Source organism: Aotus nancymaae, unplaced genomic scaffold (assembly GCF_030222135.1).
Source record: "Aotus nancymaae isolate 86718 unplaced genomic scaffold, 86718_ANA_hifiasm-v0.15.2.pri h1tg000039l, whole genome shotgun sequence".
Classification (NCBI taxonomy): Eukaryota; Metazoa; Chordata; class Mammalia; order Primates; family Aotidae; genus Aotus; species Aotus nancymaae.
The window spans coordinates 12,813,165-12,838,808 of NW_026988453.1; the positions used below are offsets into that span (position 1 = coordinate 12,813,165).

The 25,644-nt window shown below is 41.3% G+C and overlaps 1 protein-coding gene across 3 annotated transcripts in view; it reads left to right on the forward strand.

Moving 5' to 3' along the window:
• HSD11B1 (hydroxysteroid 11-beta dehydrogenase 1) overlaps positions 1 to 25,644 on the forward strand; it is a 51,902-nt gene that overhangs the window by 12,580 nt on the left and 13,678 nt on the right. The window contains exons 1-5 of one of the 3 annotated variants that reach the window (XM_064360331.1): positions 6,916 to 7,092; positions 7,869 to 7,999; positions 8,773 to 8,884; positions 9,005 to 9,190; positions 10,289 to 18,195. In XM_064360331.1, the coding sequence (XP_064216401.1) occupies positions 7,005 to 7,092; positions 7,869 to 7,999; positions 8,773 to 8,884; positions 9,005 to 9,190; positions 10,289 to 10,314 (543 nt within the window). In that variant the 5' untranslated portion in view covers positions 6,916 to 7,004 and the 3' untranslated portion in view covers positions 10,315 to 18,195. Of the gene's footprint in view, positions 1 to 6,915; positions 7,093 to 7,868; positions 8,000 to 8,772; positions 8,885 to 9,004; positions 9,191 to 10,288; positions 18,196 to 25,644 lie in introns of those variants that run through there. The other 2 variants (XM_012459250.2, XM_064360330.1) reach the window with 2 other exon arrangements.

Genomic DNA, 25,644 nt, shown 5'->3' on the forward strand with positions numbered 1-25,644 from the left:
TTCAGCTAAACAACGAATGAATAACGGTTTTGGGTTTTTTTGTTGTTTTTTTTTTTCTGAGACAGGGGTCTTGCTATGTTTCCCAGGCTGGTCTCAAACTCCTGGCCAAGTGATCCTCTCACCTTGGCCTCCACAGTGACTGGGATTACAGGCATAAGTCACCACACCTGGCTAGAATCCATGTTTTAGTATAAGTATGTTCCTTTCAAGACATTTTCCCTTCAATAGTTTAGGTATATTTCTTTCAATAGTTTATCCCATCTCAATAGGTAGACAGCTTAGATAGAGGTTAGGTAGATTAGATGATTGATTGATTGATTGATAGATACAGACAGACAGACTGACTCACATACATCCTTAAAATAACTATTTGTCATTTGTCTGAAATCCAGATTTAACTGGGCATTCTGAATTTCTATTTGCTAAATTTGGCAACCCTGTGTCCCACCAGGGGGACTTGACTTCCTTCGAACGCTGACATCCCTGGAACCTTGAGACGCGCACCTGGCTGAGGCTGTGATGCAACCCCAGTGTGCTTCCTGAAAGTTGGGCTGACCAACCAAGAAAAAACACAAGATGGGCCAAAGCCCTGCGGTAGCTGTGCTGAAGTCAGTCCTCTCAGCTGTGCGGGGCTCTCCCACTGCTTCCTGTGCTGCCAATATTTCAACATACCATTCATGGAATCATTTTGTTTAGTTATTACATAGCCCCCTATCTCTTCTATGCTCAGGTGTGAATCCACAGGAGCTAGGCCAGAGGGAAAACCTGAACAACTGCAACATGCTTAGAAATGTCTACTTAGATCATGCCCTTAAAACATAAAGTCAACAGAAATTTTTTAATTACAAAAAGAATGGTTTGCATCTCCATCTCCACTGGGGGCAGGGATCAGACCATGCTCATGACCTCATGAGGGTCTCTTTTTTCCTAGAAGGCCCTTGGCTCTCCCAGGCAAATGGATTCCAGGTATTCTACCCCATCAGTCCCCTACCATAAGCTATACATGCTAGGCAGGAATGGGACAGCACACAGAGAGCAATTTATCCCATGCCTACTTCATTCTCCCAGATCCAAGATTCCACTGGGTAAAAAAAAAGAATAAATCTGTCCACTGAGATTGACATGCAGAAGGATTGACAAATGAGAACTTTCCCCCTCGTTAGACATACAGAGGAGGGAGGAGAACAGGAGGAAGGGAAGGAGTCTGTTATTGGACAAAATTGCATGAAATGATAGTTATTTCTATAGCAGGGAAATGATCTTGGCAGCTGTGAGTTCCTAAAATTAGACCTGAGGAACTGCGGTGAGAATGGAGGTGGTGGTGGCAAGAAAGGGAGACTTTTATGCATTCTTGTTTTAGTTCATTTTTACACTGCTGATAAAGACATACCCAAAACTGAGAACAAAAAGAGGTTTAATTGGATTACATTTCCACGTGGCTGGGGAGGCCTCAGAATCATGGCAGTAGGCAAAAGGCACTTCTTACATGCAGCAGCAAGAGAAAAATGAGGAAGAAGCAAAGGCGGAAACCCCTGATAAACCCATCAGATCATGAGAATAGCAGGGAAAGACTGGTCCCCATGATTCAACTGCCTCCCCGGGGTACCTCCCACAACATGTGGGAATTCTGGGAGATACACTTTAAGTTGAGATTTGGGTGGGGACACAGCCAAACCATATCATTCTTGCCCTGGCCCCTTCACATCTCATGTCTTCACATTTCAAAACCAATCACGCCTTCCCAACAGTCCCCCAAAGTCTTAGCTCGTTTCAGTAGTAACCCAAAAGTCCACAGTCCAAAAGTCTCATCTGAGACAAGGCAAGTCCCTTCTGCCTATGAGCCTGTAAAATCAAAAGCAAGCTAGCTATTTCCTAGATACAATGGGGGTACAGGTATTGGGTAAACACAGCTGTTCCAAATAAAATAAACTGGCCAAAACAAAGGGATTACAAGGCCCATGCACATCTGAAATCCAGTGGGGCAGTCAAATTTTAAGGCTCCAAAATGATCTCCTTTGACTCCAGGTCTCACATCCAGGTCACACTGATGCAAAAGGTGGGTTCCCATGGTCTTGGGCAGCTCTGCCCCCATGGCTTTGCATGGTACAGCCTCCCTCCTGGCTCCTTTCATGGGCTGGTATTGAGTGTCTCTGGCTTTCCAGGCACACAGTGCAAGCTCTTGGTAGACCTACCATTCTGGGGTCTGGAGGACATTGGCCTCACAGCTTCACTAGGCAGTGTCCCAGTAGGGACTCTGTGTGGGGGATCCAACCCCACATTTCCCTTCTGCACTGCCATAGCAGAGGTTCTCCATGACGGCCCCACCCCTGCAGCAAACTTTTGCCTGGGTATCCAGGCATTTCCATACATCTTCTGAAATTGAGGCAGAGGCTCCCAAACCTCAGTTCTTGATTTCTGTGCGCCTACAGGCTCAACACCATATGGAAGCTGCCAAGGCTTGGGGCTTCCACCCTCTGAAGCCACAGCTCAAGGTCTATGCTGGCTCCTTTCAGCCACAGCTGGAGCAGCTGAGACACAGGGTACCAAGTCCCTCGGCTGTGCAGAAGTCCCTGGGCCCAGCCCACAAAACCACTTTTTCCTCCTGGGCCTCCAGGCCTGTCATGGGAGGGGCTGCTGTGAAGGTCTCTGACATGGCCTGGAGACATTTTCCCCATGGTTTTAGGGGTTAACATTAGGCTCCTGGCTATTTATGCAAATTTCTGCAGCTGGCTTGAATTTCTCCTCAAAAATGTTTTTTTCTTTTTTTTTTAACATTATCAGGCTGCAACTTTTCTGAACTTTTATACTGTTTCCATTTTAAAACAGAATGCTTTTAACAGCACCCAAGTCATATCTTGAATGCTTTGCTACTTAGAAATATCTTTTGCCAGATACCCCAAATCATCTCTCTTAAGTTCGAAGTTCCACAAATCTCTAGGGCAGGGGCAAAATGCCACCAGTCTCTTTGCTAAAACATAACAAGAGACAAGTTCCCAACAAGCTCCTCATCTCCATATGAGATTACCTCAGCCTGGACCATACTGTTCGTATCACTATCAGCACTTTTGTCAAAGCCATTCAACAAGCCTCTAGGAGGTTCCAAACTTTCTGACATTTTCCTGTCTTCTACTGAGCCCTCTAAACTCTTCCAACTTCTGCTTGTTACCCAGTTCCAAAGTCGCTTCCACATTTTCAGGTATCTTTTCAGCAACAGCCCACTCTGTTGGTACCAATTTACTGTATTAGTTCGTTTTAACACTGCTGATAAAGACAAACCCAAAACTGGGAACAAAGAGAGGTTTAATTAAACTTACAGTTCCACGTAGCTGGGCAGACATCAGAATCGTGGCAGGAGGTGAAAGGCAGTTCTTACAGAGCAGTGGCAAGAGAAAATGAGGAAGAAGCAAAAGCTGAAACATCTGATAAACCCATCAGCTATAGCACAGGAAAGACCAGCCCCTATGATTCAATTACCTCCCACTGGGTCTCTCCCACAACAGATGGGAATTCTGGGAGATACAATTCAAGTTGAGATTTGGGTGAGGACACAGTCAAACCATATTATTTCTCATATAATGCTAAGATCCTCTCCTGTTTCAACGTTGCAGCGTTAATTCTCCCAGGAAAGGCAGAACCTCTGAACACAGAGTGTTCTACTTTTTACTCTGAGGTTTGCCCACGGTCTCCCCAACAAGATTCATTTTCAAAAGAGAGCACTTGCTTAACAAAGCTACTAAACAATCATGAAAAGCATTACAGCTGCCACCTTCTACATGACAGGTGTTTCTTCATGACCTGCATTGTAAGCCAAATGTAAAGGAATTCCCCTCTGGCTGCTCCTCCTCACAGTTTTGCCATCTCCTATCAGTCTTCCCAGATCTGGCCCATTCGTCATAGTCCCATTCTTGTTCACTCAGCCCCTATGTTCTTCTCACTTTGTTGCTTGCACTTGATTCCATTTATTCCAGTGGGAATTATCAAATCAGAGAGAATTCCTGGCTGGGCTCTAAGACTCACCTCCAGCATTGAGGAGCCCCTTCTGTGCAGGTGTTTGAAAACTGCCAGGTATCTGCCGAAAGTCTGCTCTAGAATGTAAATGGTCAGTGCATTACAAAGGAGGGGCACCAGGAGTGGAGTGAACAGCTAGCTCCCTTGCTGTGGTACTTGAATTCGATCAGGGAAAACTTGACTTGAAACAAATGCCAGCTGAAACAGTTGTATTTAATTTTGTATTAACTATGTTTTAAAACTTTGTTGAGAACCACAGAAAGAAGATTTGGGGGATGGGATTGATCTGTTCTGATCAGAATGCTGAATCCCAGTGATTTCCCCAGATTAAACTAGACTCCAGGAAGACAGCAGTTTTCTCATTGCTGCAGTATGTCAGAAACACTGAAACAGCAAGTTAATTGCATGCCTATTTTGGAGTAAGGCTAGTGGGAAACGGAAAGAGATGAAGATGAAAAAGACATAATCCATGTCCTCCAGGAATTTACAAGCTAATGAGAGAACCAGTCATGTAAATATGGACACAAAGTGGATTTGCTATTTATTATATAATATGGTCAAAGTGTGGTCCCCATGGGTCTCTGAGACTCTCTTGAAGGGCCGAAAGGTCAAAACTATTTTCATAATTATACTAAGACATTAACTGACTTTTCCAGAGGCTACAGGAGGTATGCTAATGCCACTGCCCTGACTGCTAATGGAATGTATGCTTACATATTTTTGAGTTTTAGAAAAAAATCCTCAGTCTGAATTTCTAATGCATCAATTGATATAGCAACATAAATAGGTAAAACCTACACAGGCAAAAGTTCTTTGAGGTCCTTGGAAATTATTAAGAGTATACAAGGGTCCTGAGACCAAAAATTTGAGAACTGCTGAGATTTAATGTATCATCTACCATTACACAGTGTCCGTGTTTCTCAGCAGTGCATTTTATACAGCAATTATTTTATCTAATCCCATGAAAATCACTTTATTGGATGCTTTTGCCATATCCTTATTTTCTAGCATCATAGCTATTAGGTCATCTAATTATTAATCTGTTTGTGTCTTTGGGTTTAAATGTGTCTTTTGAGGCCACACAATGTTGGACTTCATTTTTTAATGGAGCCAACAATCAGCAATTGTTAATGCACTTGCTTTGTGTTCTATTACTCTGCAGTTTATCCTACTCATTGTTATTTTTGCTTCCTTTAAATTTATGTTTTCTTAATGGACTTTAAATATTCTTTCTTTTTTGTGTCAGACAATAAACGTCCCTAGTCTGCTCATCTTTCTATTCAGCATCATCATATTTCAAAGTAACTTTTCATTGTTTCATATAATTTTTACTATTAATAGTATAGGATTAAGAAAATAAACCTTATCTGGGTTCTGGCTGGCACTTCTTTCCCTTCAGGGATGAAAATGGAGCCTAGTCTGTAATATATCTTGGTATCATAAATATCTTTGTAAAATTACACAAATGTATCTTGCAGTTCTAAAGGCATGTAACCTAATTTTTACTGGAATTTTATCTTCTTTCTCCTTTTTGTCCTTCATAGACCTCAAGCTCTATCTAGCCCTCAACTGCTCTCAAATCTCCATCATTTTTCACAAGTGACCCTCACAGCTGTGGTGGTTTGTTGACAAATCGTTTCATCTCCTCTGGGTCTTAAATTATTTTCTCTTACTCTAAAGTGAAAATTTGATGAGTGTTTCCATATACTGCCCTTGGAATCATAACTTAATTTCCCTTAACCTTGTGTAAATTCTGTCCCCACTACTCCCAACTCCTGTCCCTTCTCCAAAGGGAGATACTTATTATCACATTTGAATTTTTTTCCCTGCTCTGTTGATAACTTACGGAACTCAGGATTGCATTGTGATGGGGTAATTTCCATGATGGCTGGTTGGTTTTGAATTGAAGAACTTAACAATGATGCATCTCAAATTACTTCTTTGAGGATTGTTCCTTAATGAATTTGTGCTACGGACATACTGAGGTGGTTATTTTTATATTTCCCTGATAATAAATTCTAAACTGCTAGAGGTTTCTCACCACCCTGGTCCTTTTACTATTACTAGATCTATTTTCAGCTGGGATGTGGGCATCCCCATCTAGTTTCACTTCCTAGTGCTAGTTTTTTTTCCTTGTACATCAGGTCGCCTCTCCCTAGCATCCTCTCCGTGTTTCTTGTTCCTCTACAGCATTTACAAGACCCAGTTTAATAGTTTAGTGCCTTTTAGTCACTCATTATTTCTTCTTTATTCTCCATTAAAGTAATAAGTGTACGATCCATTGCACTTGCCTTAGAGTCTTGAATCAGTCTTGGATTTCCCGCCATCTGGGTTCTGGCTGGCTTGCAATTTCTCCTTTGATGTTGTAATACTTTTTCATTGAACTTGAGTGTGGGGCTTATAGAGCTTGTTTGCTTTCATTATTTTTTCCCCAAGATGTGCACGCTTTTTTTCCTCAGCTGATTTTGCTGTTCTGTGCTGTAATTTTTAATTGCTTCTGACTGGGTGGGGGAGTGGGGGCACTGAGGGTGAGATTTGGCTTGAGTTTGGCTCTCTGCTCTGACTCGCGTTCCCCCCCAGAAGCCCTACATGCACTCCTCTCTCTCTGTGTCTTCGACAAACCACTTTTGAAAGATCATTGATCCCTGGCGTAAACTGTATTAAGAGTAAGATGGACTCGGGTAGGGATGCTCAGGAATCCAGTCCTGTACAGTCATGAGCTTGGCCATCTGGAAGTCTCCTCTTGCTCAATGAAATGGAGTAAACATTGTCCATTATGAAATCCACCACACAGGCTGCCAGGGACGAATGGGATCCCACCCAAAGCCAATCGCTGCTCTGACAGGGAAATTGGCTAGCACTGCCTGAGACTACTCCAGCCTCCCCCGTCCCTGATGTCACAATTCAGAGGCTGCCGCCTGCTTAGGAGGTTGTAGAAAGCTCTGTAGGTTCTCTCTGTGTGTCCCACAGGAGTCTTCAGGCCAGCTCCCTGTCGGATGGCTTTTATGAAAAAACATCTCCTCCCCATTCTGGGGCTCTTCGTGGCCTACTACTACTATTCTGCGTATGAGGAATTCAGACCAGGTAAGTACCCGTGTGTCTCATTTTGGAGTAATAGGTTTAAGAAACACAGGCGTGCTTGAGTGTTCCTGAGGATCAAGATGTATTCTTGATCTTCAAAGTTGGTGAAAAAGAGGGAAACCTGAAGTGAGACAGTAATTTTGTGTCTTCCAGCTACAGGGTGTGGGCAGGGGGGCACTGTGTAGGGAGGGCAATCGTGTAGCTAAAATCTTGCCAAATAGCCCATGCTTTATTTGGCACCATTAATGGGAAGCAATTTCAAATCTTCTACAAACATGAGAGTAATACCCAAATTCATAATTCAGCCAGCTAATTGGTCTCTTTGAAGAGATTGATAAGTGAATGGGAAAAAAAAAAACCAACTCTGGAGATGATGACTACATAGAAATGAGGGAAAATCCCTGGAATTTCTATGAACACATGTGTTTTGATTTCTTGTTAAATATTCTTTCAATTGAGCAAAATTGAAAGAGTCCAGAAATGTCTGGAACTCCAGCATGGCTCTTCTGCCCTCATCCTATGATCTCTTGCCATGAAGGTTTTTAGAAATGACAGCAGGGAGGCTTGGTTTAAGCAACCAGGGCAAACCCCTACTTCAGAGCATGTTTATGAAAGACCTGGCCTGTTCTTACAATGATTTACGCAGTTTGTAACAAACTGATCTGGGCTCATAACCTTTTAAGTTACAAATTGAGATAAGCCTGCCTATATCCAGGGAGGGAGAATGAATTTTGCTGCCAACTTGGGTATAGTCCTCACTTCCTTTTGGGGTTCCCCAGAGATGCTCCAAGGAAAGAAAGTGATTGTCACAGGCGCCAGCAAAGGGATCGGAAGAGAAATAGCTTATCATCTGGCGAAGATGGGAGCCCATGTGGTGGTGACAGCGAGGTCAAAAGAAACTCTACAGAAGGTGAGGGTTCTATGCCCACAGATACATGTACCCGCCCATACCTAGACGTGTTCTTATATATGCTCACATATACCCAGAAGCTAGCATATCTGCACATCTATACACAGATGCAGATGCACACACACACACTTAATTTTGCACTCTCATATATAGATCCAAACACCAAAAAACCCACAGGAATATAAAAGTATACATTTAAGCATTCATTCATATGCGTGTGTGTATGTGTGTGTGTGTGTGCAATCTGCCAGAGTCCTTGAGCTATATATGCTCACAGACATGCCTCGTCACACATATTTACACATGGAACTACAGATACATAGAGATGTTTTCAGAAACTGAGATCCCAGTACTTGCTCATGAATACATATCCTCATACCCATGCAGACTCCCAGAAACATGCCATCTCATGGACTCACAAACCCAAGGATGTACAAACATTCACAAACCTAGAGCTACCCACACAGTAACCAGCATCTATACTCATAATTCTTTCAGAAATACCTATTCACAGAAGCCATGAGCATAAATCATGAACTTAAACCCCAGCACTGTGATGATTTATGCAGTTAAACCCCACCATGTTCTAGAAGATATTTCAGACAGAGGACGATGATCACGAGGGTTATATTCAGCAACACACAAACATACTTACCATTTCTTACCTAAACAGGGCTGTGAGCAATCTGTCATTTAAGCCCCCCATTATTTCAGAGATTACCACCCAAAAGTCTACAGCTAAGATCAGTGCCATTTCTGCCGTGTCACTGCAGGTGGTATCCCACTGCCTGGAGCTTGGAGCAGCCTCAGCACACTACATTGCTGGCACCATGGAAGACATGACCTTCGCAGAGCAATTTGTTGCCCAAGCGGGAAAGCTCATGGGTGAGGCTGTTTCTCTTCCCTCCTCCTCTGAACTTTGCCCTTGGGATCACCAAAGAGCTTTTGGGAGAAGGGAAAAGTTATCAATCCCAGACGGTTTCTTAACACAGCCATCTCTTGCAGGAGGACTAGACATGCTCATTCTCAACCACATCACCAACACTTCCTTGCATTTTTTTCATGATGACATTCACCATGTGCGCAAAAGCATGGAGGTCAACTTCCTCAGTTACGTGGTCCTGACTGTGGCTGCCGTGCCCATGCTGAAGCAGAGCAATGGAAGCATTGTGGTCGTCTCCTCTGTGGCTGGTGAGTGGGGCGGGGACCGATGTGGGAGGTAGGAGCAAAAAAAAGAAAAATACCAGGGATGATGGTGAGCTCTGCAGTAGATGTGAACTTTTACCAGTTTCCATGCAGAGAGGTAAGACAATATTAGCCTGAAGTTGAAATGTTCATAGTAATATTAAGCAAAAGCTGATTAACAGATTACTCATATGCATGAACAGGCAGATACACTGATAAGAGACATGCAGGGGGGTGATCTGTAGACTCAATGAGAGGCACGCATCCTGAATAAAGGAGACACTGTTACAAACTAGTGACTCCATAAAAAAATGAGGGAATGGTGAAGGTAGTGGGCTACAAAATTCTTTTAAGTAACAGAGAAAAAGCAGTAGTTCAGAGTGCCTATTGTAAGCCTGAATTGTTTTCAACAAAGGGACGTGAGAGGCTGCTGGAGGTACAGCCTGTCCGGGTTCTCAGGGAGAGAACTAGTCACAATGGATAAAAAGAACTTTGTTTCTTCCAAGACCAAAAGCCATAGGTTGGTGAAGTTATGTGATGTAAAGGTAGAACTGAGCAGTGAACTATTTTAACAACACACAGTTGTCCGATAAGTGGGCCAAGCCAAAGCTAAATAAAATGAACAACAAGAAAAAAAAGATGAAGCGACCTGCCTATACTGGGGGTATTCTCCAAAATCTGAATGTGTTAACATGAAAAGACCAATTTAAACAACCAGCTGGGTAGAGAGGAAATGTGTCCAGAGAAATGTTCGTGAAAAGATCTCTGTGGGATCAAGAGAGGTCCGTGGTGTTCTGGACGGTGGTAGTATCAGAAGCCATCACCAGTAAAAAGCCAGTGGGTTCCCAGGTTGGGACATTTCTAGGCCCGTTTTTGCCATAGATCCAGGAGACAAGTTTCATACACCTTTATTGATTAGTCAGTTAGAAGGATGTGGCTGGAAAGTCCAAACACCAGGATCAAAATCAACCATCTAAATAAAGTTCCTGGCAAAATAAAAACAAATAACCCAGAGGGCTCGTGAACTGTTAAGCACTTCACAAACATTCTTACTGAAACTAACAGCACCATCTGTGTTGTAAAGAGTTCTCCTTTCTGGCCCAGGGAAGGCCTGCATAGTGATTGGATAAAGGGGCCGAGTGACTGTGCTACCCGCCAAACAGTGATTGATATGCATCCTGGTGCTTCCCAGACAACACAGACTCCCCACCCCTCCGCAGACGCAGACTCTCTCTGGGCTGGAAGAAAGGGAGAGCTTCCAGATGCATACTGAGTGGGAGGGTGCTGAGCACATCCCCAATCCATCCCAGGGCACTGGCCAAAATCCTCACATCTGTCATGATGTAGGTGGCTTTAATGATTTCAGTTCATTAAATAATACATTCACTCTAAGCAACGGATGGGTTTCACCTTTGAAGAATGTAACTTTCTAGAATGTACCCACAATCTAAATGTGCTTGGAAGCAGTAAGAATTACTGTTTGAGCCCAAGGACGTGATGAAATTCTGATAACCTCTATTTCCCCATATCTCCTACACTTACTGAATGACACTTGGTAATTTCCACGAACTCTGGGAGCCGGGAAATCTAGCTGGATGACTCTCTTGACTGTTTATTGTTTGTATAGCCAAAAGATTCCAGCTTTTTCTTTTTGCATTGAACCCTGTCTATGAACTTGCAAAGTACAGACATATTGCTGTCTCTCTGTAACTGAAGAATATTCTCTGTTTTATGATGTATTCTTTTAATCAGTCAGTAAGGATGTTCATTAATCCCTCCTCCTTAAAATCTAAACTCTACAAATACGAAATGATAAACATCAAGTTGATCTTAAGGTCAGCCAAACAGTGCTGGGATGGAGTTTTAATCATTTCTTCTAGGGAATACATTAAGTTTTTTACCGAGTTTCAGTGATAAAGAATTGTTTTTATCCACAGTGCATTTCTGGGTATTGCATTACACAGGAATACCATATTTTTAATATATTCTTTAAAGGCTTGGTTACTTCTTTAGCGTTAACAGAGACAATATTGCTGCTTCTGGAAACCTCCTTATCGTCCATATCTACCATAATACTCATCACCTTTTTGTGGCACCTGCTAAGCAAGTTCTTGTATATGTAACATCCCATTACATTGATTAGCTTCCTCTCCTTCCACCATGTGCTAGTTTGGATATAAGTTCAGCTACTAGGAAGAAGACCTGAATTTACAATGGCCTAAGCAAATCTAAATTTATTTCTCTCACACAAAACATACAGAATAGGCGGACCTGGTCTGATACAGTAGTTCTGTCCCATGAGGCTGTCCAGGAGGCCTCTATGTCAGAACCACCATTCCCAGAGTGCTTGTTTACATCTGCATGTCCCAAGATGGGTCACTGGCATGTCTGAATTCTAACTTAAGAAAATGAAGAAAGAAGGATACAACCTGGAAGGTGTACACTTTTCTTCCGCCACAGCTGGCTGCAATTGTTGTCTTTATTCAAAGAGAACATGTGCCCAACTAAAAATCAGTTCTATTTCTGTAAAAGACATTGACCTTGATAAACAGCTAGCAATCTCTCCCACATCACCCATGCCAAAAAACACATAAGACTAGAAGGAAGTATACCCTCCAGGCCATTCCACATGTGAACTCCATCATACACACACACACACACACACACACACACACACACACACACACGCACCCCAGACCCATTCCCTCTCACATTCAAGGTCCATCACAAAAATAAAGTCCATCCATCAGGCACTGCGTGCAGGGAACAGTGGGGTAGGAAAAAGAATGGAAAGAGAGAATACATAAATAGTATTTGTGAAATAAACGGAAACAGAGATCCTAATACTTAAATTTGACTTAAAAAATCACTGGAGTAGGCAGAGAACATTTGAAAACATCTGGAAAAAAGTTTATCTGACATTAGTCAAAACAGGTCATCTTAGGTTCAATAGTAGAAAAGTTAAAGTTGGTTTCATTTTCGAGCGTTTGGGCTTGGTGAATCCTACTGCTGTGGCATGTGTCATCAGTTGCAGACATGGCAGATAGAACTGAGCATCTAATGCCATTTCTCCACCTGTTTTATGCCCCTGAGTGGAATCATGGACAAACCCTGTCTTCCTCTGCTCCTTTCTCCTCTCAAAATCTTCTTAGCCCCCTACCTCCTATGAAGTCTTTTTCAGTACTCACCAGAGCCATTTCAATTGTCTACTTCATTTTGGTAAGTTAACTTTAGAAATCCAACTTCCTCATCATCTCTCTTTTTTGGGTTTATTGGTAACCCAAATACTGCTAATACTACTCATAACTACTAATAACGCAAATGTTAAACATACTCGGCGAGCATATGTGTAGGGACAGCAGTCCTTCTATACCAAGGAAAATGCAAGGTACATTTTGAAGTGAAATTGGACATCATAAAAGACTCAGTTGCTTTAAATATTCGAAATGAAAACAGACCAAAAGGAATAAAAGAACCTTGTCAATAACCTTTGAACGCTCAGACTTCTCTTGAGAAGCTCCATAAGTGTCTCCAGTTAACTTTTCACTTTTCTCCAAGTAAATCTTTTTTAAAAATCAACTTTCTCTCTATATAGTCTTATTCAAATGTATTCCTTTTCTGTTTTACTCATTCGCAGCACTGTTTTATACTGTTTCTGAGTGTACGTGTGCAGTCTTTCAGGCACTTTGAGTTGACTAGCTGGGGGCAAACATTCATAAGACATATGCTTCTGCCAACCAACAGATGAAGTCACTTGCTGGATCTTAACCTATTTGTCGGTAGAGGTCTGCCTGTGTGGTCTAAACCTATTTCAAAAATTCAACATTATGATGAGGAAAAGAAAACAGGTTTTTCAACTACATATATCCACTAACAGGACTTGGAAGTCCTATAATGATGTTTTGCATAGACAAGAATATACAGATGTTAATGTCATCCCCGCCTTCGGTTCTGGCATACTCACTCCTTCCTGAAATGTGGGCCAATGTCTCAATGTATGGCTACGCCTTGGGGTATTGGGGGTGGAGGGAACCCAAACTCTAGAATATGAACGGGCCTCAGAACTAGAATGGAAAGGGGCAATTTATCCCTCGCTGCAACTGTTGTCATTTTTCTAAGAAAAGATGCCTCTTTACCCTTAAATCCAATTACTTCAGAAATAATCTTCAGGGACCAGGATTTCCAAGGCGAGTGGAAATGTTTATCCATGTGAATACAAGCATTTACATGAGGGATGCAGAGTGGGGACGGCTGCACATGGCTGGACTGTGTTGCGGGAATGGGTGGAAGTATGCAGAGGTGAAGTATGTGTGGATGTAGACGTGTCATCCATAGGACCTGTAAGAATGCCAAGAAGACCAGAGTAAGATCAGCAACCTGGGCATACAAATTCCAGAAAACTTATTCTATAAAATGTAATCATTGTTGCCTACACTTAAGAGATCGTGTTTGGCCAAAACTGGGAGGATTGAGATAGAATCTGCTAGATTTATTTGGGAGTTCAATTCTGCATCTGCCGCAAAAGAAAGGAATCGGGGAGATTTGAAAGGGAGGAAGACTCTTTGATGAAGACAATGACAGTTTAGTTCGGGATGAGAACTGTATAATGCTATCCATAGTAATTGTTGTTTCATGTTCTCTTCTGGAAAGGCTAGGCTGAACTTAGGCAGTCAAGGTTTTTTTTCCCTGCTAGACCATAGGTTTCATTCAAGTGCACTTGTGGATGGAAATAGCAAGGTTCTACCATCATTTGTGTCTTTATGTTTCCTTACCAAGGAGTTTGAGAAGGCTTACAACAAATACATTCTATTTGGAAAAACACAAATAGAAAACTAGGTCTTAGTCATTACAAAAAAGTCAAAGGTGGAAAAAAGAAAACTAGGTCTTAAGGAAGGGAAAATATAAATGTGCCCAAGTTAGACTCAGTATAGAGCCTGTGCTTAAGCTTCAATTTTGGCACTTGAATTTCTTAACAATAAGATGAAGAAAAGAAAAAGAACAGGATCAGTATACAGATGGCACTCTGTATGCATGGGTTCTGCATCCGTGGATCCAACTAAGCATGGATCCAAAAAATGGGGACAAATAAATTCACAGAGTTCTAACAAGCAAAACTTGAATTTGCCACATGCTGGGTACTATGCTGAGTTCACAGAAATGATATAATGTGTAGGCACCGAATTAGGTATTGTACATAATCTAGAGATGGTTTAAAGTGCACAGGAGGAAGTGCATAGGTGATACACAAATATTACCCCATTTTATATATAAGGGACTTGAGTATCTATGGATTTTGGTATCTACAGAAGATCCTGGAACCAATCCCCCTTTGAATACTGAGGGATGACTGTATTCAGAGTAGAAAAAATGCATGATTCTTATATTCATTTAATTGTTTTTTAAATTTTTGTGTATTTTTTAAAGTCTGGGTCTTTATTTGTCATTTTGTCTAAGGCAATTTGGAGATATGTACCAATAGCCCTAAGAATGTTTCCTTTATTTCACCAACTCTAGCACAAGAATCTCTCAAGGAAATAGCTATCAAATTAGTCACAGATTTAGGTACAAAAACATTTGTTGTAGGATTTTTTTAATTGCAAAACATTGGAAGTAACAAATGTCTGGCAGTAGGAAAATAACTAGTTGTACTATATCTATATCTATATCTGTATCCATAGCTTTATCTGTATCTCCAGAAGGACATTTTCTAAAATAGTAGCATGATTATATCTAGGCTACAGAACAATGAATGGTTTTTATTTTCAGTTTCATACTTTTCTTCATTTTCCAAATTTTCATTGTATGTGTATGCATGTATGTATAACTTTTAAAATCACAGAAACATTTTAATAACTTGTTGGGGGTGTTTTTTTCCATTACTGTGTGCCTTCTATTCATAATCTTTTATGAGAAATTCATTTCAGAAATTATTTGCTTCTTGCTGAGCGTCCTTCTTTTGAATATAATCTCACACACTCTCAACATCTTCAATGGGTTGGTTCCAGGACTTCCCACAGATACCAAAATCTGTGGATGCTCAAGTTTCTTGTATGAAATGGCACAGTATCTGCATATAACTCAGGCACATCCTCCTGGATATTTTAAATCATCTCTAGATGACTTATAATACCTAATACAATATAAATGCTATGTAAATAGCTGTTATACTGTATTACTTAAGGAATAATGACAAGATTTTTAAAGTCTGTACATGTTCAATATAGACACAAGATTTTTTCCTGAATATTTTCAACCCATGGTTGGTTAAATCCACAGACGCAAAACCCAACAGATACAGAGGGCTGCCTGTATTGATTTCCATAGTGGAAGTTTGCTTAAGGTACTTCAAGAGGAATGGCTGGGGAAAGAGAGCATAACTTCATGTCTGAGAAGTTTATTCTATAAACAAACTTGAACAAGTGTTTCCCAAATATAGTCATTCATTCATTCATTCGAAAAATATGCATGAGGGTCAACTCTGAGTCAGGCACTAAGTTAGGTGCCAGGGCTATGGCAGTGAGCAAGAAGGCCAAGCCAAGATACCTGTTGTACACCCACATTTTAATGTAAGCCAAGTTGTTACTATACTGTTTATAGTTGTAAAAAAAAAAAAAAAAAAAAAAAAACTAGAAACAACCTAAGTAGCAACAAACATAGAACAAACACTCCAAGGGATAAAAATCATGTTACAGATCTATTGGAAGGCTTTTTATTTCTTGGTTTACAAAATAATAGTATGTTTTACAACTGCTTGCCTCTGAACACTGTTGAAATACAGCATTTTACCCACAGTGACTAGGCTGTGCACTCCTTAAAGGCAGGCACATTGTTCATTCACCTCTGATTCCCTGGAGCTAACAAATTTGGCAAATTATCAACACATTCTTCTTGAATGAACAAATGATAAAATGACTTGCTAGTACCTGGGTTTCTGGCTTCGTGTCTTTCCTTAAATCGTGTTGGAGACTCACAGCCATATTTCCCCTCCATATTTCCTTTCTGTTTCTAGGTCTTCATGTCAGGGCTTCTTAATAAGGATACTATTGGCCTTCGGTGAGGGACAATTCTTCATCGTGTGGGACTGTCTGATGCATTGTTGGGCATTTTTTAGCATCCTTGGCCCTGAATAATTCAATCTAAAAGTCACTCAGAGAGGCCAGGAAAGATAGGCATCTTCATGGGGGAGGAATGTGGCAGCACGGACTGACAAACTTAAGCAAGATGGGACAGGTTTGTGTCACGGAGCAGGTTTGGGATATCAGAGACTGAGTGAGATGAGAATGGCATCCTCACGAGAGGCAGCAGTGGTGGCCTAGTTTGAAGTTTCAGAGCCCAAGTGGGCCAAGGAGCATATTCATGTGGCACCTGGCACAGGGTATCATAACTAAGGGGGAGGTGATGGCATCTGCAAGGGGGCTGCCCTAGGGTGAAGAAAGCATTCACCAGGCATTCATATAGCCTGGCATTGGAGTGTCAGAACTCAGGTGGGATGAAGAGGGCAAATGAAGAATGACCACATACAGGGGCATTAATCACATAAGTAAGACATATTGAGGATCACGGAAGCCCCAGGTTCTCACTATCAATGATACAAATATGAAAAGGAAAAAACTGAGAATGAACCCTCTGGTGTGGGATTGCAATCGGAAGTGTGGGTATTAATTAATAGTTGTTTAATATACGTGGACAGATATATAAATATACATATAGTCTATATATACATGCATGTATTCACTCACTCTTGTCCACTGACAGGACCTGGGAGCACACTTGGTGCCCAGATCTTGTTTTCTAAATATCATTCTCCACTAAAACAAAAAAAAAAAAAAGCAAGTCTTCTTAGAGAAATGGTTGATTATTTGATTATTCCAGGGCAGTGGCAAGAAAGGTACAAGACAAACCTGAAAATCTTGTTTCGCCAGTAAGTACAGAACTGCTCAAAAGATAATAGGCACACATTACTAGGACACAGAGGCTGACTTTAAAGGGATCCCACTAGCCAAATCTGGAATCATTGGCGCATCAAAACAAATATTAGTAATAGATTAGCACCCATTGCAAAAATAGGAAACAAGTCCATGAAGTCATAAGTAAATACATGAATAAATAAATCAAGAGAGGGGAGTTTTTTCATGAAGTAGAAAGCCAATTGATAAGAAATGATAAACTTAGAAAATCACCATTTGGCAACCATAATTGGAATAATTCAGCCAGGAAGCAACAAAGGATGCTAAAACTAGTGGGTAAAAGGTAAATGAGGAACAGGGTATTCACATAGTCTCAAGGTACTACCCTATGCAACAACAACCAAAAACACCACAAACGACCTGGTGCAAAAATGGGCAAAGGATAAATGACCCACAGCTAACATCATACTGAAGGGGGAAAAACTGGAAACCTTTCCTGTAGTAATTGGAACTAAACAAGGATGCGCACTTTTACCACTCTTACTCAACATCCTAGCCAAAGCATCAGGCAAGAGAAAGAAATAAAGACATCCAAACTGGAAAACAAGAATTCAAATTGTCACTCATTCACATGACCTGATTTTAGAACCAGAAAAGTTTAAAGACTCCACAAAAAACTCTTAGAACTGGGGGATGGAGGCAGTAAACCACATTGCCATGTGTCTACCTATGCAACAATCCTGCGTGATCTGCGCTTGTACCCAGAACCTAAAGTACAATAAAAAAAACTCTTAGAACTGATAAGTCAGTCAAGTTGCAGTATACAAAACCAACATACAAAAATCAACAGTGTCTCCATACGCTAACAGTGATCAATCTGAAAAAGAAGTCAAGAAAGCAATCCCATTTACAATAGCTACAAAAAAACAACACACCTAGGAATAAATTTAACCAAGGAGACGAAAGACCTCTACAAAAGAAACTACAAAATACCCATTAAAGAAATTGAAGATGACACAAACAAATGGAAATATATCCCATGCTCATGGATTAGAATAATTAATATTGTTAAAATGACCATAATACCAAAAGCAATCCATAATACCAAAAGCAAATACCAAAAAACAGATTCAATGCAATTCTTGCCAAAATACCAATGACATTTTTCACAGAAATAGAAAAAAAAATCCTAAAATTTATAGGGCCCCAAATAGCCAAAGCAATCCTGAGCAAAAAGAACAAAACTGGAAGTAATACATTACCTGACCTGAAAACATATTAAAGGCTATAGTAAACAAAACAGCATGGTATTGGTATAAAAATAGAACAATGGAGAAGAATAGAGAACCCAGAAATAAACTCATGTACAGCCAAGTGATTTTCAACAAAGGCACCAAGAACATGTATTGGGGAAAGAACAGTCTCTTCAATAAATAGTGCTGGAAAAACTGAGTATTCATATGCAGAAGAATGAAACTAGATCCCTATCTCTCACCATATACAAAAATCAATGCACAACAAATTAAAGACTTAAATGTAAGACCTGAAACTATGAAACCAGAAGAAAAGGTAGGGAAAAACACTCCATGATATTTGTGTAGGCAAAGATTTTATAATTAAGACTCCAAAAACACAGGCAATAAAAACAAAAATAGATGCAGGGGACTATATTAAACTAAAAACCTTCAGCACAGCAAAGCAAACGATCAACAGAGTGAAAAGACAACCTGTTTAATGGGAGAACATATTTGCAAAATATTCATCCAACAAGGACTAGTATCCAGAATATACAAGATACTCAAAGAACTCAATAAGAAAAAAAAAGTGATTTAAAAATGGGCAAAAGACCTGAACAGGCATTTCTCAAAAGAAGACATACAACATACAAATGGTTAAAAAGTATATGAAAAATGCTCAACATCACTAACCACCAAGAAAATACAAATTAAAACTACAATGAGATATCATCTTACTGAATTGCTATTATCAAAAAGACAAAACATAGCGGATTCTAGTGTGGATGCAGAGAAAAGGGGACTCTTACATACTGTTGGTGGGAATGTAAATTAGTACAGTCATTATAGAGAATAGTTTGGAGATTTCTCAAAAAACTAAAAATAGAACTATCATATGATCCAGCAGTCCTACTACAGGGTATTTATCCAAGAGAAAAAAAATTGTTCAGGTGAAGTGGATCACTCCTGTAATCCTAGCACTTTGGGAGGCTGAGGTGGACGGATCACTTGAGGTCAGGAGTTCAACACCAGCCTGGCCAACATTGTGAAACCCCATCTCTACTACAAAAATTAGCCAGGTGTGGTGGCATATGCCTGTAATCCCAGCTACTTGGAAGGCTGAGACAGGAGAATCGCTTGAACCCAGGAGGCAGAGGTTGCAGGGAACCAAGATCACACCACTGCACTCCAGCCTGGGTGACAGTGTTAGACTCCATCTCAAAAAAACAAAAACAGAAAATCAGTATATCAGAGATATATGCAACCCCAGTCATTTACAGTAATGTGGATGGAACTGAAGGTCATTAATGTTAAGCAAAATAAGTCAGACACAGAAAGACAAATACTGCATGTACTCACTCATATAAGGGAGCTAAAAAGGTTTATCTCATGGAGGTAAAGAGTGGAATAACAGTTAACAGAGATTAGGAAGGATGTTGGTGTGTGGGCAGGAGGGTGAAGAGGGGTGGTTAATGGTCACAAACATCAGTTAGAAGGAATAATGTCTAATGTCTGATAGTAGAGTGACTATAGTTAGCAACTATGTATTACACATTTCAAAATAAGTGAGGACTTGAAAGTTCTCAACACAGAGAAATAATAAATGCTTCTGATGATGGACATCCTAAATATCCTTACTTGGTCATTACATATTCTATAGATGTAACAAAATATCACAGGTATCTCATAACTATGTACAAATATCACATATCAACTTAAATTAAAAAAAAAAAATTAATGGGCAAAGGACTTGAATAGACACTTTACCAAAGAATACAAACAAGTGGCCAATAAGCACATGAAGAGATGCCAAACATCATTAACCATTAGGGAAATGCAAATCAAAACTACAATGAGATACCACCTCACAGCACTAGGATGGCTACTATCCCCAACCCCTCAAAAAAACAGAAATAGCAAGTATTGGTGATAATGTGGGGAAATTGGTATGCTGTGTACTGTTGATGGTAATGTAAAATGGTACAGTCACTGTGAAAAACAGTATGGCAGTATCTCAGAAAATTAAAAATAGATTACCATGTGATACCACAATTCTATTCTGATTATATACACAGAAGAATTGAAAGCAGGAGGCTGGGTGCGGTGGCTCATGCCTGTAATCCCAGCACTTTGGGAGGCCGAGGTGGACAGATCACCTGAGGTCAGGAATTCAAGACAAGCCTGGCCAAAATGGTGAAACCCCATCTCTACTAAAAATACAAAAATTAACTGGGTGTGGTGGCACATACCTGTAATATCAGCTTCTCAGGTGGCTGAGGCAGGAGAATCACCTGAATCTGGGAGGTGGAGGTTGCAGTAAGCCGAGATTGAGCCACTGCACTCCAAACTGGGTGACACAGTGAGATTCCATCTCAACAACAACAACAAAAAAGAGGGCTGGGTCTCAAAGAGATACTTGAATATCCACGTTCACAGGAACAGTATTTGTAATAGCGAAAACACTGTATGTTTCGCTATTAGCAACCCAAGTGTCTATAGGCAGATGAATGGATAAGCAAAATGTAGGATGTATATAAAATGGAATATTATTCAGTGTTTAAAATGAAAGAAATTCTGACACATGCTACAACATGGCTGAACCTTGAGTACATCATGTGAAGTAAAATAAGCCAGCCACAAAAGGAGGATGAACCCTCTGGTGTTGGATTGCCAACAATTAAGACTGGCAATTCTCCAACCTTAATCGCTGGTTTCCTCAGGATTCTTCTATCCTAAACGCTCCTCTCTTTTCACTCAACACACTCTCCCTGAACAAATCCATTCATTCCATTGCTTCAATCATCATTGGATTGTGGGATGTCTCAGTATTTATGATTGGAGAAAACTGTATGATTCCACTTATATGAGGTTCTTAGAGTGGTCAAAGTTATGGAAAGTTGAAAGTAGAATAGTGGTCGTTAGGGGCTGGGGAAGGAGAGAATGTGGAGTTATTGTTAAGTGGGTATAGAGTTGGTTTTGCAACATTAAGAGAGTTCTGGAGATGGACGGTAGTGATAGCCGCACAAGAATATGAATGTACTCAATGCCCCTGAACTGTCTGCTCAAAAACGGTTAAGGTAGTTTTTTCTAAAAAACTTACTGATTATGAGGGGGAAAAGAGTAATTTTACAGAAGAGAAACCTGATAGACGGCACCTGATTCAAATGATCATGGTTAATTAATTAACATCACCAGTAGTGGGATAAATTAAAAACACATATCACTTGTGGGTGCAACGTGAGGAACAAAAGTTGCTTCTGTGAACCTGCCAAAATGCAGAACTGAATCAAATCATGAGAAAACACCAGACAAACCCAAACTGAGGGACATGCATCAATAGTGCGATGGTAAATGTTTAACAACAAGCTATCCAGAAAGGGAAAATCAAAAGCCCTGATTTGTAGCATTTCCATGGAATGAACACTCCCATGATGACCATATCCACATGACATCCTCTTGCTTGCAAAATGTATAAACATTTAACAACCAGCTCTCACAATCGAGTACGAGCCAGCTTCGGCATATCAGCTTGTGCAAAATAACTGGCTGTACTCCCCAGCGGTGCCAAGGTCATGAAAATAAAGAACAGACTGCAGAATCATTGCAGAGCAAAGGCAACTGAAGAGCCATGACAACTAAATGCCAACGCGTGATCCTCGATTGGATCCTTTTGCTATAAAGAAAATTTGGGGACAAGTAACAAAATTTGAATAGGGTCTGCGAATTAGATAACATGGATTCATCAGTGTTACTGTTCTGGGTTGAATAGTGGTCCCCAAAACGAAATGTCGACATCCTACCTGCCTGAACCTGTGAATGCAAGCTTATTTGAACAAAGGGTCCTTGCAGATGTCATTAAGTTAAGGATCTTGTGATGAGATCATCCTGGATTCATCAAGTAGGCTCTTAATCCACTGCCAAATGTCCTCGTAAGAGACAGACTCAAAGAAGACACAGACAGAGAGAAGAGAAGGCCATATAAAGATGGAAAGTAGAGATTGGAGTGACGTAGACACAAGGAATGCTAGCAGCCACCAGAAGCTGGAAGAGGCAAGGAAGCATTCTCCCTGAGAGCCTTTGGAGGGAGTGAGTGCAGCCCTGCCAACACATGGATTTCGGACTTCTTGACTCCAGCACTGTGAGAGAATAAATTTCTGTTGTCTTAAGCCACCCAGTTTGTGGTAATTTGTTATGACAGCCCTAGGAAACCCGTAAATTAGTTTCCTCATTTTGATGACTGCATTGTGATTATGTAGGACAGTGTCCCTCTGTGTAAGAAATGAACACTAAGTATTTGGGGGAGATGGGCCATGAGGTCAGCAATGACCTCAGTTACAGCTATTACCCTCAAATGGCTAAGCAGAAAAAAAATAGGCTGTGTGTACTATTCTGTCAACTTTTCTATAAGTGAAATTATTTCAAGAGAAAAAAAAGTCCCCATCCTGGGAGTCTAGTGACTTGGAGGAGGTCTGAGAGTGAATTTTGTGGGGCTTTTTCTGGGTTCTTTGGAGATCCCCTGCAGGAGACACCACTGCCGCCACCCATTCCCCTGCAGCTGTTCCCTTTGTGTGAGCAATGCCTTCTCTAGCTCCTTACTTTCAGTTCAGCTTTCTCCCCAGCTCCTGGGCTTCAATCAACCCAGCCCGCTTGGCCCAGTCTACCCCACCATCCCTGGGCAGTGACCCCAGGCCAGCTCCCAGCCACAGGATCCACACTGGGCCTCTGGGAAGCCAACCCTTGGACTACATGGTTGATCCCACAATGCTCTCAGCTTTGTTCTCAGGCAAGGGCAGTGCAAGCCCTCCCTCTTGCCTTTAGACTTTAGATGTGAGTCAAATTCCAGTCCCTGAACTTCAGGATACATATTAAAAGTTCTCCAAATAATGCTGTTGAGGCCCGTCTCATGTGGCTTAGTGGGAGAGGGATAACACTGCCTCCCCTGAGCGTCAATAGCTACTGGCACGGGACACGGACAACTTTCTCTTATCTAAGCGCAATTTAGGCTAGGCACAGGTGATTAGGCAATGCAGGCAGAACTGGTTTCGGCCCACCCTTCAACTGTGGAGGTTCTTCAAATCTACTCTTTTATTCTTGCCTTAGAAGACTTTAGGAAGAACTCCATTTCACATCCTGTCCACAGGACCTGCATAGAAGTGTTCTTGCCAAAGTCACCTTGTGAAACTTAATAACAAGTTTTATCTTACTTATCTCTGCTACATTTTGTGTTGTTTCAATACCATACACTCCTTCAGCCAAAACATTCCCCTGGGTTTTCTTTGGCCACCGTAACTGTCCCCTCTCAGTCTCTTAGGTTCGTTGGCAATTCTCCAGGGTTTCCTCAGGATTCTTCTATCCTAAACCCTCTTCTCTTTTCAGTCAACACACTCTCCCTGAACAAATCCATTCATTCCATTGCTTCAATTATCACTGGATTGTGGGATGTCTCAGTATTTATGATAAACACCTCAGGTCTTCTGGGGTCTGGAGAAGACAGGTGGATTGATCTTGAGAACCCAACTCAACCCGAACAACTGAAGAGTTTAGACCATGAGGTTCTCGAGTGAGGAAGGATGTTTAGGAAGAGCTGGGAATAATAGAGGGCAGGAGCAGGATGACTCTCTAGCCTTGAAGCCATTAAGGCCTGATGAACCTCAAATTTGGGCTCATTCATTTGCTTGGGGTTGCTCTAAAAGTGTGAAGACAGGCAGGAATGAAGTTTTTCAATCCTGTACACTCTCTTCTGAGCAATCAATTAAAGCAGTCTAAAATCCGCCTTTGAAATGGTAATCTTTTCAAAATCTCAGCAAGGCAGTTAGGGATGGAGGGTGGAGAGAGATGAACAGAAGCGCGTAGACCTCCTTTAGACCTCTTTCACTCAGCTAACGAGCCTCAGCGCATGGCTTCTTTGCCAGCTCTGGCTCTTGCTGTTCCTACAGTGGCTAAGTCCCAGCATTTCTGGGACAGAGCTAAGTGCAATTATTCTGTCCCACTTATCATCATGTCTGCCTTCATCCTTCTAAGACTCCATGTCCCATATTTTGCTTCTGAAAATATAGTCACCATAGCTCTGTTTCTTTGTGTTCGAAAACTTCCCAGAAAGCTACCTGCCATCTTTCTCTTCTGCTGTGATGGCTCCATACTCCCACATAAGCCAGAACTTAACCTTGGGCAGAAACACTCAGGCTTCTAATATCCTCAATTCCATAACTGCTTCATGCATATTAGAACAGTACATTTATTTACTTAATAATTTTATTTAATTGAGCACATACTCTGGCACATTTTTTTAAAGTGGCAGTCTAACAAGTGGATCTCGTAGGGTACAATCAGAAAAAAAGTTGATGCTTTCCTCCCACTGCCTGTTCAAACCTGTTCTGTGGGCAGGTTCTCCCTGAGCCTAGACATGAGCTAGGGCAGATGGCAACACTTTTCTGGTTACTCCAGGTGAATAAAAAATCCTTTGGCTGCCTCTAGTCTCCAGAACAGTCTCATTCCCAAATAGTTAAAATGTCTAGGCCAGACGCGGTGGCTCACGCCTGTAATCCCAGCACTTTGGGAGGCCAGGGCGGGCAGATCACAAGGTCAAGAGATCGAGACTATCCTGGCCAACATGGTGAAACCCCGTCTCTACAAAAAATACAAACATTAGCTGGGTGTAGTGGCACGTGCCTGTAGTCCAAGGTACTTGGGAATCTGAGGCAGGAGAATCGGTTAAACCTGGGAGGCGGAGGTTGCAGTGAGCCAAGATTGCACCACTGCACTCTAGCCTGGTAACAGAGCAAGACTCTGTTGTCTCAAACAAAACAAAAAAAGTGTCTAGTCATGTGCAATTTAACTGTAACCAAAGCTTCTCCGCTAGCTAAGCTAGAACCTGCTGTTGGTAGGAAATGTTCTGTTCCTTCGTCTCTTTTCCCACCTCCTCCTCACTCCCTGGCCCCCTCTAGCCTGTCTTGGGTTAAAGGAAAAGGGAGAATGTAGGGAAGGGGATAAGGAGTAGGAAAGGTCGTATTTGGCTGGCACCCAGCTAATACATTGGCCTCCTCTTGCTCTGGCAGACATTCAGAACTCATGCTCTCTGATCATTTGGTGGATGATCAGATCTGACTCTTGCATTGCATGCTTTTGTGGAGGATTCTCTGGAGGTCCTTTCTGCAATACTGTAATTCTTCCTGTGGTTTGGGCAGCAGTTGCTTATGTCATTTTCTTCGGGCCCCGGGAATACAGTGGGAATACAGTGGGAATACAGTGGGAATACAGTGGGAATACAGGAGAATATACTCACCACTTCAGGTTGACCTTCTGGGCAGAATTGGAAATG